The 17,555-nt window shown below is 43.8% G+C and overlaps 1 protein-coding gene across 3 annotated transcripts in view; it reads left to right on the top strand.

Annotated features, from left to right (window-relative positions):
- The window catches only part of LOC118091883 (collagen alpha-4(VI) chain), a 95,474-nt gene extending 79,510 nt beyond the window's left edge, over positions 1-15,964 (top strand). For all 3 annotated transcript variants that reach the window (XM_088653469.1, XM_088653470.1, XM_088653468.1), the window contains 5 exons: positions 2,754-2,844; positions 5,624-6,295; positions 8,034-8,130; positions 8,336-8,493; positions 15,313-15,964. In XM_088653469.1, coding sequence (XP_088509595.1) covers positions 2,754-2,844; positions 5,624-6,295; positions 8,034-8,130; positions 8,336-8,493; positions 15,313-15,482 — 1,188 coding nt within the window. In that variant the 3' untranslated portion in view covers positions 15,483-15,964. The remainder of the gene's footprint in view (positions 1-2,753; positions 2,845-5,623; positions 6,296-8,033; positions 8,131-8,335; positions 8,494-15,312) is intronic.
- Positions 15,965-17,555: the final 1,591 nt, after the last annotated feature.

Here is a 17,555-nt window from a genome sequence, read left to right as displayed (position 1 = left end):
AGAAGGCCGGGCTAGAAAACATCTGCTTAATATCTAGCTTTCTACTTGCAGGGGTGGGTTTTTGTTTTTGTTTTAAAGCACCCAAGAAGCATTTAAATGGGAGTATCTAAATGCACACTCTACAAGCATCCCGGAAGCAGATACCTGATCACATCTGCTGTTTGTAAAGACCAGGATTCAGTCACAACAGTTGCAGGAGAACCTGACAGCTAATTTGCAACAGCATTTAGTAAATTTTGCACTTTTTTTTTTAACCAAACATCTTATTGACTAGCAGGTGGAAATCAGACTGGCGGAATTCAAATCTTAATTCTGAATCAGAATGTCAACATTTGGCGGGTCTGATTTCAGTGACAAATCCAAACTGTGAAATCGGACATTGGTTAAATTTTGAATTTCAGTTTCAGCTCTAGTTTCTGTGTTGCTTGCTCCCTAAGAAACATATAGCAAGATTTTGAAGTGTCCTACAGGATGTGGGTGGCACTGTGGGTTAAACCACAGAGCCTAGGGCTTGCTGATCAGAAGGTCAGCGGTTCGAATCCCCGTGACGGGGTGAGCTCCCATTGCTCGGTCCCTGCTCCTGCCAACCCAGCAGTTCGAAAGTACGTCAAAGTGCAAGTAGATAAATAGGTACCGCTCCGGCGGGAAGGTAAACGGCGTTTCCATGCACTGCTCTGGTTCTCCAGAAGCGGCTTTGTCATGCTGACCACATGACCTGGAAGCTGTACGCTGGCTCCCTCGGCCAATAACGCGAGATGAGCGCCGCAACCCCAGAGTCGTTCGTGACTGGACCTAACGGTCAGGGGTCTCTTTACCTTTACATAATTGTTCTGGGAAAATGTAGAACAGCTTTCGAGGGTGGATCAAGAGGCTCTTTGATATCTCTTAAGAAAAACGTTGCTTTAGACACCATCAGAATAACCAAACAGCAGGAATGTGTTCAGACAAGTGGACCTCAGAGGTGGCGCAATGGGTTGGTGCATCTGGCTGTTGACCAGAAAGTTGGTGGTTCGAGCCCACCCAGGGACGGGCTGTGGGCAAGACGACTCTCGGGGGTCTCTTCCAAATCCACAGCTCTATGTTTCTAAGTGCTTGTAATCTTGGTTTGTGACATGCGGAAATTCATCTACAGATTTTGGAGTGAATGGTAATTTGCAGGACTTAGAGCTTAATTCATTGCCAACTGAATATTTGTGTTTGCACCAGAGAAACAGCACACTGAAGCAAAATCTGGGCAGCATGAATGGATTCAACATAGTCATATAATGATGAAAGCATAATTAATCTCTATGGACACATTGCATTTATACTTCCATTAGCTCACTCTGCACCTTCACTCCTAGAAATCTGTCCTTCCAGTATCTGATTTGGCTTTCTTCCACCTCAGTCCACATAGCACTGTTTGTAAACAGAACCTGAGTCGTAACCCCTGTGGAAGTTAGGGCTGGCAGAATATAGCTATAGTTTATTCCGGTATTGTCTATTTCTTTTAATTGCTGTAGCATGTATTCATGAGAGTGAAAGCACATACTTGACTCCCATTCCAACAATTTAACGACTTCTACAGAGCCTCAGATTTTCCTCTGATTGGTTGCCAACTTTTTAATCTCCTTCTCAGTTTTGCAAGCTGTAAACTCGAGAAAGAGCAGCGAGCAAATAATAATTCAGATTTGAAATAGCAAAACCACCTAAAAGATGTCCAGCCAATTCTGAAGGGAGTACGATTGTTGGAGTAGGATATGGAAAGACAAGTTAAACACGTTGAGGTCTCTCTCTTCCATTTTGTCAGTGTGAGCAATACATGATGAGTCCTTAATTTACCTTCAAGTTATTCTCTGCAAAAATATGGTTTTCTTATCCTCCGACAGCAATGTAGTAGTAGTAGTTTTTGTTATTTCTATGTTGCCCTTTCTCTCATAGGATCCCAACTGGATTACAATACAAACATCGTGAAAATTCAAAGTAAAATGTCTAAAAACTACATATCTACAATAAGAAACCTAATTTAACACAGACAGTTCACCATACAGTGGAACCTCGGTTTATGAACACCTCGGTTTACGAATTTTCGGTTTACGAACGCCGCGGACCCATCTGGAACGGATTAATTCACTTTCCATTGCTTTCAATGGGAAAGTTCGCTTCAGTTTATGAACGCTTCAGTTTATGAACAGACTTCCGGAACCAATTGTGTTCATAAACCGAGGTACCTCTGTATATGCCTCTGGCTCCCAGGACATATTTTATGTCCCCAAGATTAGGTGAATAAATATGTCTTGGAATCTGAAAATTATCAATGTAGAGGACAAATGAACTTAACTAGAAAGGAAGTTCCACAACCAGGGTGCCAACACTGAGAAAGCGCTGTTTATGAAAACCACAGGTCATACCTGGTGATGAACAGAGACATCTGATCATCTGCTAATTGATGAGAGGAAGGTTGTCAATTCTGGTTGACCTCAAACCTGCCCAGCCTCTCATCCTACCTTCCATACTGTTCTGAAGGGTCCCTCAACCTTCTGGAGCTGATTATCAATGGGTGGAGATAGGAAGAGGAAGAATGGGTGAAAATCAGCTTCCTCCTTCCATTTGTGGAAGCATCTATTGGAAGAAAAACCCTTCTATGAATGGAAGGGAGCCAATGGATTCTACCCTACATTTTCCATGCATTTCCTTTTGTATGTATGTATATATATATATATATATATATATATATATATATATATATATAATAAATTATTGCATTTATTTAGGCAGATGATACTCAGCGATTTCAGTTATTTGTTTGGGAAACCAAGGAGGATGAGAACTTGAACACCGTCTCGCGTTGTGCTCTCTGTTTTGGTAAGGCCATTCATTTTGTTTGTTCTTAAATTAGTGTACGTAGAATAATCCGTTCTGACAGGTCTTCTTAATTTCAGAACTCAAAATTATTCGTTTAGAAGTTGGGTGAGTTTGCGGATAACAAGTATTCTAAATGTTGTTTAATTATTCTCAGCGGAAAAGCTGCTGTGGCAATTCTCAGGTCAAGATGCCAGCAAAGACCTTGAGGCTAAAAGCTTCTACCCTCTTGCAAGGGAGAGAGAGGCCCATTGAACTCAGTGGGACTTCTCAGTAAGCATTTATAGGATTGTGTAGGTAATAACATAATCACAGTAGAGCCCAACTGCATAGCTGCCAAGTCTCCCATTTTCCCTGGGAAATCCCCGTTTTTCCAGCTGTTCCTAGCTGAAAAATGGATTTTATTGTTTTCCCACAGTTTATTCTGGCGTGGTGGCCATTTTGGAACTGGGCAGAGCATGCTCAGAAGCGTCTTTTGATGCTGCTCTGCCCAGTTCCAAAGGCTGCAGTGCGACTTCTGGCGCGACGGCCATTTTGGAACTGGGCAAAGCAGCATCAAAAGTCACTTCTGAGCATGCTCCGCCCAGTTCCAAAATGGCGGCAGCGCTACTTCCGGTCTGCTATTTCCAGCCCGGTCCCTTATTTCTCTGACAGCAACTTGGCAGGTATGCAACTGGGAGTGTGATAGCTGCCCCCCTCACTAGTTGATACCTTTCTCCATAAATTTCCAGTCTACACGAATCAAATGCCCCCATATTTCACTCACAGGCCAAAATTACATCCACCTGGGCAAGCCCTAAGGATGTTACCATAAATGATCACCACTTATCATTTAATTTGTACATAAAGGAGGAAAGGGTGTAACTTTGCCATTACTGTTGCAAGAAGAAGCATATTTTGCGTCTGGATGATTAATGCATATTGTGACCGCAAGTATAATCTTAGAAGACACCTTTTCCATCGTCTCTCATATAGCATACACTCTTTACATGTTGTTTTTAGAAGTATGCCTATTAATAATACTGTAATTGTAAAACATTGCTGATTATTTCAGGTCAGGATCCCTTTGGGATTAGAATGCATGCTTTGCCAGTTGTTTAATCTAACAGGTTAATTGACTAAACATTGCAGCGGTAGTTTTAAAACATATGGAGAAAGTGCATTTTTTGGGTAAGCATTTGAAGACATCTGTGGGGGGTTTTTTGCCTAATTTTCCATTGTTATTCTGGCTTATGATTTTAGCATTCTTGTTTGTTGGTTTTTTAGTGTTTTAAATCTTGATGGTGTCTATTTGCATTCTCACCATGCTAACAGCCATAAACAATGGAATAATTAGAACCAAATCATTAAGCAACAAAAAGTGCATTGCCCCATCTCTAAGTGAGGCCTAAATATAATAATAATAATAATAATAATAATAATAATATAATTTATTATTTATACCCCGCCCATCTGGCTGGGTTTCCTCACCTACTCTGGGCGGCTTGCAACAGAACTATTAGAATACACTAATTTCTTAAAGATTAAAAGCTTCCCTAAACAGGGCTGCCTTCAGTCTGGTAGTTATTTTTCTTTTTGACATCTGGTTGAAGGGGGTTCCACAGGGTGGGTGCCACTACCGGGAAGGCCCTCTGCCTGGTTCCCTGTAACTTGGCTTCTCGCAGTGAGGGAACCGTCAGAAGGCCCTGGGCACTGGACCTCAGAGCGGGGTCCGCAGAGCGATGGAGGTGGAGACGCTCCTTCAGGTATACAGGACCGAGGCCGCTTAGGGCTTTAAAGGTCAGCACCAACACCTTGAATTGTGCTCGGAAACGTACTGGGAGCCAATGCAGGTTCTTCAAGACCGGTGTTATGTGGTTTCGGCGGCTGCTCCCAGTCACCAGTCTAGCTGCCGCATTCTGGATTAACTGTAGTTTCTGGGTCACCTTCAAAGGTAGCCCCACGTAGAGCACATTGCAGTAGTCTAAGCGAGAGATAACTAGAGCATGCACCACTCTGGCGAGACAGTCCGCGGGCAGGTAGGGTCTCAGCCTGCATACCAGATGGTGTAAATAAACTGTGGTGTAAATAAATAAAATATATTTCAAGTAAGGAGCATGCTCTCCATTAGCTTGGATTATATATAACTTGGAATATATAGACCATAAAATATAGTCTCTCTCATATACAGTGGTACCTCAGTTTATGAACACAATTGGTTCCGGAAGTCTGTTCATAAACTGAAGCGTTCATAAACTGAAGCGAACTTTCCCATTGAAAGTAATGGAAAGTGAATTAATCCGTTCCAGACGGTCCGCGGAGTAAGCGTTCATAAACTGAAGCAAACTTTCCCATTGAAAGTAATGGAAAGTGGATTAATCCGTTCCAGACGGGTCCGCGGAGTACTTAAACTGAAGCGTTCATAAACTGAAGCATGGGTGTAATTGGTTCCGGAAGTCTGTTCATAAACTGAAGCGTTCATAAACTGAAGCGAACTTTCCCATTGAAAGTAATGGAAAATGAATTAATCCGTTCCAGATGGGTCCGCGGCGTTCATTAACTGAAAATTCATAAACCGAGGTGTTCATAAACCGAGGTTCCACTGTATATATATAGAGAGAGAGAGAGAGAGAGAGAGAGTATAAATATGCGTAGGGCTGTTCTGTCTCAAATAGCAAGCATTTCAGAAATAATTGTTTAGAATTTGCTTTAAGAGAGAAGCAAAGCAAAATTTGAGCAGTATCTAAACACATCTCCTCTGTTGCTCCATGCAATTCCTTGCTGCCTAATGCTTCTTCCACAGATAAGTGTAACCCCGCTCCAGAATGCCGGGTGACAGACTCCCCTCCCGTTCTAATCAACATGGACATCACATACATCCTTGACAGCTCTCGGAACGTGGGGAGCGAGGACTTTGAGACCATGAAGACCTTTGTGAGCAACATGTTGGATTCTTTCGTTGTTGCTTCCCTGCCCATGGAGTCAGACGGAGGGGCGAGGGTGGCACTGGTGCAGCAGGCTCCACAAAATTTCACACTCGGCGGGTTCTCAAGGCCAGTGAAGGAAGAGTTTGAGTTGGTCTCCTATGACAACAAGAACCTGATGAAGATGCACATCGAAGAATCCGTCCGCCAGCTGGAAGGTCCATCTGCAGTGGGACATGCTCTAGATTGGACCATCAGCAACGTATTTTTGGAAGCCCCCAACCCGAGAAAGCACAGGGTCATCTTTACAATACTTGGGAGTCAGACAAGCTCCTGGGACAGGGAGAAACTGAGAAGAATGTCACTAGAAGCCAAGTGCCAAGGATTCACCATGCTCACCTTAGCTCTTGGAAGTAGAGTTGACGATATGGAGATGACAGCACTCTCCAGTGCTCCAGTAGAGCAGCACCTATTGGCACTGGGCAGGACTGGTAAACCTGAATTGCCATATGCTCTGCAATTTAGTCGAGCCTTCTTAAATCTTTTAAAACGTAAGTGCTACGCAGTTTGGTGTGCTTCCTTTTGCTACTGAGTGATGCTGTGCTAGGGGCTGTTTATCTGCCATTCTAGGTGGCCTGTTGCTTCATACATAAATTTGCCCCGGTCCATTGATAGCATGGGTAGGCAAACTAAGGCCCGGGGGCCGGATCTGGCCCAATCGCCTTCTAAATCCGGCCCACGGATGGTCCTATAACCAGCGTGTTTTTACATGAGTAGAATGTGTGCTTTTATTTAAAATGCATCTCTGGGTTATTTGTGGGGCATAGGAATTCGTTCTTTTTCTCTCTCTCTCTTCAAAATATAGTCCGGCTCCCCACAAGGTCTGAAGCACAGTGGACCGGCCCCCTGCTGAAAAAGTTTGCTGATCCCTGATTTATAGGATAGATTATACTCTAACACAGTGTTTCTCAACCTTTTTTCGGCCACGGCACACTTGTTCCGTGAAAAAAATCACGAGTCACACCACCATTAAAAAAGTTTAAAAAATTAACTCTGTGCCGCCCTATATTATAATTATGACTGTAAGAAACACTTGCCAAATATTGCTTTCCGGCGGGTCAGTGATGTGTATTGGCGGCCGCCAGGCTTGTTTGCAATGAGCTTTGGGAAAGAGGAGGAGAAATATTGCTTTCCGGCGGGTCAGTGTTGTTTATTGGCGGCCGCCAGGCACGTGACAATGCAAATCACCCTTCTCGTCGCCGCACGTCGCGGCACACTAGTGTGCCGCGGAACAGCGGTTGAGAAACGCTGCTCTAACAGTGCCATCACATACTCTAAATGCCTATACTCACTTGTAGATCTCAATGGGGATTGCATCCAGGTGAGTGGGTAGAAAATTGCAGCTGTTCACCCACTTACAGGGGAATAAGCCCCATTGAACACGACAAGATTCACTCGGAAGTGAGTAAGTATGTCCAGGGTTGCACTCTTAAGCAATACACCAATTTGATCCCGGCACGTAATTTTTCTTGGGGCAGGATTTGAATTGTTTCAGTGCAGAAGAAGCTTGGCATGAAATGGACGTCCATCAAGCTTCTTCGGGAGAGGCTGTGAAGTTTGCACTTGAGTGTTTTTCGGGATGTTGTCCCTATTAGAAAAACAATCAAAACATTCACACATGTTAAAGGAGGCCTAGGCAATGGCATCCGTCTATGTTTCCTGGGTGCATCATTCCTAAATCTTAACTGCTGTTGCTTTGGAGCAATAAAGGAGCTGTGGCTCTCAACCACGGTTAGGCAGGATTTAGTATAAATATTATATTATTAGTAGTAGTAGTAGTAGTAGTAGTAGTACAGTGGTGGATCGCTAGACAAATTTAATTCGTTCCACAGGTCTTTTCTTATAACGAAAAATTCGTCTAGCGAATCCCATAGGAATGCATTGAATTTTTATTTTTTTTTGCCCATAGGAACGCATTAATTGAATTTCAGTGCATTCGCTAGATGAATTTTTCGTAAAATGCATTCGTCTAGTGAGGCAACCTCCGCTAGAAAAAACCTTTCATTAAGCGGAAATTTCGTTAAGCAGGGCATTCGTTAAGCGAGGCACCACTGTAGTAGTATTATCTCAACAGATTTATGGAGGGTGTCCCAAATGTCCAGAGATTATAAATCTGAAAGTTCCTAACACCATGTTCTATGGCAGTCCATGTTTTCAGTTTCGATTTACCCAGAGAACTCTGTGCTTACTTTGTTGCTTTCCTTACCCTTTTCTTTTCTTTTCCCTCAGGTGAAGTGAATCCTTACCCTCCTGCAGGCCTGCAGGAAGAATGTGAAACCCTGGATCGAGGAGACACTTACCAGCAGCTAATAAGGAGGACTGACAGGTACACACCCCAAAAAATCTCTTCCTCTCCTCTAGAATTAGGGAGAGAAGCTTACATTGGCTTTAGCAGAAGCAGGAAGCAAAATTTGGAAATGATCTAGGCTATCAATATATCTTAGAATAATAGAATCTTTTGTATGAATCTTCTGCCCAACATATCTGAAGTGTTATCTCTCTCCCCCCCCACCCTCCACTCCCTTTTTTAGTATTGTTTTCCCCGAAATAGTTTACAGCGATGCTTTGCAACCATCAACGACACCCAGAGGAAACATGCAAGAAGAAATTATGGCAGCCACCCAAGAACCCACTAAGTACAGAGAAGAGGAGAAACAGTATGATGATTTCACAGACATCGGTGTTCAAGGTGAATGACGTTTTGAGCTAATTCAGAGAACAGTTTGGTATGTTTGTTTGTGTAGAGAGACAGACTGTCATCACCCCTTATGGTTACAGTTCTCCTTGGTACTGTAGCTCCAATCTGCTGTGCTAAAGCTTCGAGGTGCATTGCAATAAGCAGAACGATCCTCTGCCATTTCCCCCCAGAATGACTGCCTCTCCCCACATAAAGGGGAGGCGCATTTTCCGCAGTCACGTGCAGATTAATAGGGCAGTGCACGCAGCAATCACGTGCTTTGGGGGTCATGTGGTGAAGCATCCCAGCATCAAAATATACAGAAAGGAGCTATTCAGGCATGACGGTGTACACCTCACACCCACGGGTTGCGATTATTGGTTGAGTGACATTAAGCAGGCCCTCTTGCAATGGGTGGCAGCTGGCGAAGTGTCCCTTCAGGTGTAGGTAGTCTTGGCGGTGAGACCCCAATTTGTGGTCTCGGGTGGCGGACGCAGGCCTTGGGCGCAATCCTTTAGTCATTTACATAAATGGGCGGGGCGGCAGGATACGAGAGAGCCAGAAGTCAAGTGCTCCGACGTATAAGGGACGTGGAGCTGCAGTGCCATATGGGCAAGATGGACAAATACGCCACAATAAGAGATTTTGGGAGAGGGTTCTCATTCGCAAATTACCTGGCAAAATTGCAAATACCCAAGTATAGACATTCTTTTGCCTTGGCCAGATTTAATGTGTTGCCCTCTGCACTGTTGCTAGGTAGATATGAGGGTAAACCGTATGAGTCACATGTTTGCCCATGTGGCTCATCGGAAGTGGAAACAAATTTGCATGTATTGCTGCACTGCAGTCTATACGAGGATCTACGCTGGACCTTTATCACCCCAGCCTTACAAAAGCTTAAAAATGAACCCAGAATCCCAACGTTTGAGAGCCTTGGTAGAAGATAAGGTCCCTGAAATTACGATCAATGTTGCCAAATTCTGCGTAGCTGCTATTAGACGCAGGAAACAAGAGCTTTCCAATGTCAATACGCAGGTGAATGCGAATATTTAGTTTTATTTATGTCTTTTACAGTGTTGTCATGGCCTAATTTGTATTGAAATTGTCCTCTGTTTATCCCTGTGTTATCCTTCTTTGATCAGTTGTATGAGTCGTTTTGGTCTGTGACCGTTTAATAAAATTTGATTTGAACGGGCGGGGCAAGGGGGCGGTGATCCCCCGCCCCCATTGCGGCGGCGATAACAGGGTTCCTGTAAATGGGACGAAAGGGGGAGGCATTGACCATACGCATAGGCCGTCATTGCCCTCCCCCTCCAGCGGCTGCGATTGAGGGAGGCGGGCTATCTGCTTGAACATACGTTCTCCAGAGTTAGCCCAACGCCCTCACATGCTGGACAACCTTGAAAATTACCCCACCCCTGGCTGGGGGCTGGGAGGGATATACGCCCAATGCCTGAGCCAAGGTCTCCCTACATCTGAACTCTTAATAAAGTTGTGGCCAATTTTAATCCATCAAACGTGGTCTTGTGTCACTATTCTGCTCGGGGGCTGCCTGGGGTTTGGGGGGACTCCGCCTGACTGCGCAATGGAATCTAGATGCTTCCAGTCATTCTGATGTCTATCACATCTTTACTGCAGAGAAACAGCACCTGGGCTTTCTTATGGTGTCTTTCTACATGTTCACTAAAGTTACAATCTTATTCACGGGGTGAGTCATCAAGTCTACATGTATGCAATGCCACACATGTAGACTTGAACTGGATATGCGTCCTGCCAAGCCACACATTACAGCATAATAGGGATATTCGTGTGAACATTCTGCCTCGTTTTATGGAAAGGATTGCGAGTTTGGTTGACGTGTGTCAACTGACCCCGGAAGTGTAGTAATACGGATGTTTGGCCATGCATACATAATGCAGGCCGATGAGACAAAGTAGGTTGCAACCAAAGATTCCCTTCTTCTCCCAGACTCTTGCCTCTGGAAGAAGCTCCTCCTTTCAGAGGAAGGCAACCTTTTATCGGGAAATAATATTGGGGAACACTGGGTATTAAGAGTGCTAACATAAACCATATACCCCAGTTTCCCAGTGGCCCTTCAAAGTACGCTTCACGCAGAGTTTATAGAAAAACAAAATATGCAAACAGAAGTTGACTTGGCTAAAATACACCACCAAGAGTTTATAAAGACCAACCTAGCATGAAACCCCTGACTAGCAGTATACTGTTTAAAGTAGACAGAAGAAAAACTAAAGGTTGGCTTTCTCTAACAGAAAAACAAACTGACTCAGAAGAGACTTTAAACTAAAGATAAACGCTCTCTCTCCCAGCAACTTTACATACCCACATACCAACCCTTCAAAACTCCCACACAACTACCACACAAAATGCTTTCCAACAGAGCCTTATATACATGGAGTAGAGCCCACACCTGTGAGCAATTAAACAGAAATTACCGGCACCTGTTTCTCTTAAACAGACAGTCTTGAAATTAGACCGGCTCAAAAGCAACTTTGATTATTCAAGAGAAACTCAACACCTTTGGCTAAAAGCCCATGTGTTTAATTGACGATGAGGTAAGTGATTTCTATGAAAACAGCCTACAAATCAAAGAGAGCTTGTCTTTGCCAGCTCGAAGAGATGTTTATAATTCTTAGGACTTTGGAGCACTACTTCTGGGTCTTCTTCAGATCAAAGTCGCCCGTGGGAAGACCAGGATTAACTATCAATTGACCTATTTCTGGCAGGAGCCGAGCCATTGAACATCCATGTCCTGCTCTGAGCAGAGGTTTTAGCCCTGAGCTAGTGAAATTGTCTTTGGATATTTCTGACTTGGAGACAATTAGAACCATAGAATTGTAGAGTTGGAAGGGACCCCAAGGGTCCTCTAGTCCAACCCCCTGCTGCGCAGGAATCTCAGCTAAAGCATCCATGACAGATGGCCGTCCATTAAGCCAGTGTTTCTCAACCAGTGTGCCTCCAGATGTTTTGGGACTACAACTCCCATCATTCCTGACCACTGGTCTTGCTAGCTAGGGATGATGGGAGTTGCAGTCCCAAAACATCTGGAGGCACACTGGTTGAGAAACACTGCATTAAGCAACTAATTTAAGAAGAGTTTATCATTCCCTACAAAAATAAAGCCTGCAGCTGACACCTCATTTGACTTTATTATACAATACTTTTAATACTGATTTGGGGCCATTGGGGGGAAACAGCCAGCTCGACAGCAAGTTCTTTTACTGAAGTGGTTTCCAATTTGCATTGAAAAGGTCTTGTACATCTGAGTTGTTTTTATTTCTTTAAAATATAAGTTATAGTTGCTTCTGCAGGAGCACCAGTAGGGCTTTCTCTGCTGATCTCAGGACTCTTTCAGTGATTTTGATGTTGGTAATTGAGGATGTGAGCGCATTAGAAAAGAGACGATGCAGGTCATAGGCTGGGGACAGGATGAAATCACAAAATCACGTTCTGGCCTCTGCTGCTCCTATGTAAGAGCTTCCTTCTGGCTTTAAGGGCCAGGAGATAGAATTGGAATGGAGTCTTGAGGTTATTGCCAACGTCAAAGCCAAAGTGAACTCCCTCTTCGAACATTGCAGAAAAAGTATGGCAAGAAGTTTGACTTGTTAATGCTGATTCCTTTGCGAAAACTTTTTGGAACATGCAAAAGCTCTTTTATATGATATATATCTCATTCTTTAAAGCTTTATGTTATGGTGTGTTTATGTTTTAGAACACATGTCCTTCATTAGTGTTCACAGGCCCCTAAGGGGCAGGGCCCTTCCTAGACAGAGACTATAGTTATTCTGTCATGCCTAATAAAGGTTTGGCAAAGTGAGTACTTTAGGTATTCATGGTCCGGTAATGTCTCATTTAGACCACTGCAATGGGATGTACATGGTTCTGCCTTTGAAGACTACTCAGAAACTACAATTAGTTAGTGGCAGGATTGTTGACCAGGACCAACTGAGCGGAAGACATCTTGTCTCTCTTAAACCAACATCACTGGCTAAGGTTCCATTTCAAAGCACGATTCACAAAGCTTCTTTCACACAGAGAAGCTTCCAGAAACTTCCAGAACCCTCTTGAACTAAGCAGAACAGAAGAGATCTCTACACACCAGGCCTTTGGTCAGGGCTCAGCCTGGCTCCCCTTCCCTTTTTGTATAAGAACTAGTATGAAAGAGGCCGCCCAGCATTCTCACAGGCCCATATAAGATCAGCGTACACAGTTGGGCCTGGTGAGTGTTTACTGTTTCCAACCCAAATCCAGCGGAAAGCCATCTACAGTCATACCTCCGTTTACGACCACAATTGGTTCCGAGGAGCCGGTCGCTCCCCGAGTTCATCGCTTCCCGAGACACGCTTCTGCGCGTGCGTGAAGCACCGATAGAGCGCTTCTGCGCACGCGCACGCTGTGCAGATCGCTTTTGCGTATCCGAGCGCCGCAGAACCCAGATGTAAACACTTATGGGTCTGCGGTGGTCAGAAACCGAAGCAGTCGCAAACAGAGGCGGTCGCAAACTGAGGTTTGACTGTAATTCAGATTTTAATTTTATCCTGACTTGTTTTTAAGAGGTGATTTAATTGCCCATCCTGGCTAATAAAAGCGAGCCGGAAAGGGCTGAGCGATGGGCTCCGCGGGGTGGTGGTGAATGCTTCCCTCTACGAGGGAGCCTTCCCAGACCCACTGAAAGAAGCGGTCATTAAACCGCTTCTTAAAAAAAACATCTTTAGACCCGCCCAATATGGCCAACTATCGCCCAGTCTCAAATCTACCATTCTTGGGCAAGGTGATTGAGCAGGTGGTTGTTGAACAACTCCAAGCATGCCTGGAAGAAGTGGACCATTTTGATCCCTTCCAATCAGGATTCAGGCCTCACCATGGGACTGAAACTGCCTTGGTTGCGCTGGTCAATGATCTCCGGCGAGCTAGGGACAAAGGTGAGAGCTGTTTCCTAGTTCTGTTGGATCTCTCAGCGGCCTTTGACACCATCGACCATAACATCCTTCTGGACCGTCTAGAGGGGCTGGGAGCTGGGGGCACTGTCATACAGTGGTTCCGCGCCTTCCTCCTGGGCCGTGTTCAGAAAGTGGTGTTGGGGGATGAGTGTTCAGACCCCTAGGCACTCACTTGTGGGGTGCCTCAGGGTTCCGTTCTCTCCCCCATGCTTTTTAATATCTATATGAAGCCGCTGGGAGAGATCATCAGGGGGTTTGGGCTGGGTTTTCATCAGTATGCAGATGACACCCAGCTCTACCTTTCTTTTAAATCAGAACCAGTGAAGGAGGTGAAGGTCCTGTGTGAGAGCCTGGAGGCAGTTGGAGGATTGATGGTGGCTAACGGATTGAGGTTGAATCCTGACAAAACAGAAGTACGATCTCAAAAAATATGCCAAAGTAATATACTAGAATAGAAATTAAGTTGTTAACGAACTGTGGAAATTTATAATATGTGAGATGATAATTAAAAAATAAGATGTATGAAGTGACTAAAATGATATAGAACTTGCTAATTATAAATTTACTAAAGGACCAAAGGGAGGGAAACCCGAGGGGGTCCCTATAGACAATGTGAAGGATTAAGGAACAATCAATTTGATCTTATGTTTTTCTTTTTTGTAGTGTTATTTTTGTTATGTTCTTTCTGTTTTTCTGTTATTGTGGTTATTGTGTTATTTTTCTTTGTTGTATTTTGAAAAACCTTAATAAAAATATTTTAAAAAAACAGAAGTACTGTTTTTTGGGGACTGGAGGCGGGCAGGTGTGGAGGACTCCCTGGTCCTGAATGGGGTAACTGTGCCCCTGAAGGACCAGGTGCGCAGCCTGGGAGTCATTTTGGACTCACAGCTGTCCATGGAGGCACAGGTCAATTCTGTGTCCAGGGCGGCTGTCTACCAGCTCCATCTGGTACGCAGGCTGAGACCCTACCTGCCCGCAGACTGTCTCGCCAGAGTGGTGCATGCTCTGGTTATCTCCCGCTTGGACTACTGCAATGCGCTGTACGTGGGGCTACCTTTGAAGGTGACCCCGAAACTGCAATTAATCCAGAATGCGGCAGCTAGACTAGTGACTGGGAGTGGCTGCCGGGACCACATGACACTGGTCCTGAGAGATCTACACTGGCTCCCAGTACATTTCCGAGCACAATTCAAAGTGTTGGTGCTGACCTTTAAAGCCCTAAATGGCCTCGGTCCAGTATACCTGAAGGAGCGTCTCCACCTCCATCATTCTGCCCGGACACTGAGGTCCAGCACCGAGGGCCTTCTGGCGGTTCCCTCGTTGCGAGAAGCCAAGTTGCAGGGAACCAGACAGAGGGCCTTCTCGGTAGTGGCACCCACCCGGTGGAACGCCCTCCCAGCAGATGTCAAGGCAATAAGTAACTATTTTACTTTTAGAAGACAACTGAAGGCGGCCCTGTTTAGGGAAGTTTTTAATGTTTAATGCTGTACTGTTTTTAATATTCGGTTGGAAGCCGCCCAGAGTGGCTGGGAAACCCAGCCAGATGGGCGGGGTATAAATAAATAAATAAATAAATAAATAAATGAATGAATAAATGCTTGATTTTATATCAATGTTTATATTTGATGCCCTGAGCCCGGTCTCGGCTGGGGCGGGCGGGATACAAATAAAAGTTTATCATCATCATCATCATCATCAATACTTTTATACTAAGAAACGCAAACTGACAGAGATTCCTGCATTGCATGGGGCTTGGGGGTCTCTTCCAACTTTACATTTCTATGATTCTCTGATATATTTGTAAAAGGAACATGCATCATTTTCACATTGGTAACCGCGAACCCGTCTGTTTTGTTCCCCCCTCCCCCCCCAGACGCTTGCATAGTGGATATGGACAACGGTGAGTGTGACGATTACAAGCTGAAGTGGTATTTTGAGAAAAAGCTGCACATTTGCACCCAGTTCTGGTATGGTGGCTGCGGAGGAAATGCCAATAGATTTGAAACTCGAGAAGAATGCGAAGCTTTATGCATCAAATCATGAACAATGGGTCTACTGATCCACTAAAGGGGTGGATTAAACCCAAATACGAATACCCAAGATCAAATGAAAGAGGTCTTAAATTTTGTGGTGCAGAGAGAAAATTTGGTGCTCGCATCTGATAAGAACAACGTTTCTTGTGGCACCTTAAATACACAACAAATTTATTTTGACATATTTAGTCCACCAGAAGTATTGTGTTTTTTTCTGCTATAATCAGTTCATAGCACAGCTCTGTAGGGGTTCAAGTAATTTCTCCGTTGACTATGGAAGTAGCTGAGGACATTTAAAAAAAAGAAGACTAAAACTTGATATCATTTCATTACCAAGATGTGCACCTTGTACAGGAGACAAACGATACCTCAGACATTTGAAAGTGAGCTCTGGGTTGCCACTGACACAATGGTACGGCTAGTAGAACCGTTCTGTTTTTTCACAAGGTGTAAAATTACAAAATTGTGGTAATAAATGTTTCATGCAACTGATTCTTATTAGTCCAGCTTTTTTGTTGTTGTCTGAAATAAACACAATGTATTTGAATAAAAGCAGTTCCTCCATAACAACGTATTATGAATATGAAGCCCACATTGCTGTTTCATATAAAATATGCAATTTACTTATTTTGGAGTATGTTCCATTGAACCCAATGGAACTTTCTTCTGAATAAACAGCTATAGCAGGCATCCCCAAACTGCGGCCCTCCAGATGTTTTGGCCTACAACTCCCATGATCCCTAGCTAACAGGACCAGTGGCCGGGGAAGATGGGAATTGTAGTCCAAAACATCTGGAGGGCCGAAGTTTGGGGATGCCTGAGCTATAGGGTTCCATTGGCAAGTTATAGTGGTACCTTGGTTTACGAACTTAATCTGTTCTGGAAGTCTGTTCTTAAACCAAAGCGTTCTTAAATCAAGGCGTGCTTTCCCATAGCAGCGGGGGACTCAATTTACAAATGGAAAACACTCAACATGTTCTGCTTCCAAGGCAAAGTTCACAAACCAAAACACCTACTTCTGGGTTTGCAGCATTCTTAATCCAAGTTGTTCATAAACTAAGCTGTTCTTAAACCAAGGTACCACTGTATTTTCCTTTTTAATGGTGTGTTATTTATTTCCAAAAAAACCACTGAAGTTTCAGTTTTAGAATCAACACAAACTATATGAAAAAGCAATATAATGCAGCATACTTATTGCCACCCCACACACCTTAGTATTAGCTGAATATTGTTAAAATCCAATAGATACATTCAATGAAATAGACGGGCACGGTTCTCTAATTTTTTTAGCTGTTTGGGATGTTTAGCTGCTGTTTTAATATTTGTGTTCACCATAGCTGTCAACTTTCGGATTTGAAAATAAGGGATCAGCAGCCTCACCTGTCCCGGGGACAGTCTACGGTATATCTAACAATCCAGGATAGCAGTGGGAAACGGCGCTGGAATAAGGGAATTTCCAGCCAAAAAAAAGGGGAAAGTTGACAGCTGTGGGAGGGAGTTTCCCGCAAAAAAAGGGGAGGGTTGGCAGCTATGGTGTTCACTGCCTTGGAAACCAGCAATTCATTAAAAAGGGGGACTAGATAAAATTTTAACGTAAAGAAAAAATGTATTTCCAAAGGGAAAAAATGACAGTTTCTCCAAAATAGCAAATCAGCTTAACATTGTTAAAAACTCCAAAACCAAACTTCTTTTAAAATGCTGATTAAGTGCTGAGAAAGGATTCAAGGGCTGAAGAATCTGTAATGCAACTCCTGTGTGAGATGAGAAATGACATTGCTGGCTTGAAAAGAGAATCTGGACAAATAAGGCAGGAAGTTTCTGGTCTGAAAGAAGAAACTGGATTGATTAAAAAAGGAGACAAATAAAATTAATGAAAAATTGGAAGATCTGCAAAAGGACTTTGTAAATTTAAAAGCAGAAGTTAGCCAAGTGAAAGCTGAGGCTAAGAAATTGGACACAAGAGTTGGACTTTTGGAAGAAGGTAGTACCAGAACAGGGGTCAGACTTGCACAGGCTGAAAAAGTGCAATTTTCGGTGCAGGATTCTATTGCTTATTTACAGCTTAGAGACATTAGGGGACATT

The sequence above is a fragment of the Zootoca vivipara genome, chromosome 11, assembly GCF_965207765.1.
Source record: "Zootoca vivipara chromosome 11, rZooViv2.hap1.1, whole genome shotgun sequence".
NCBI classification, from domain to species: domain Eukaryota; kingdom Metazoa; phylum Chordata; class Lepidosauria; order Squamata; family Lacertidae; genus Zootoca; species Zootoca vivipara.
The sequence above is the reverse complement of the archived record's forward strand: the minus strand, read 5'-3'. Positions and strand labels throughout refer to the sequence as shown.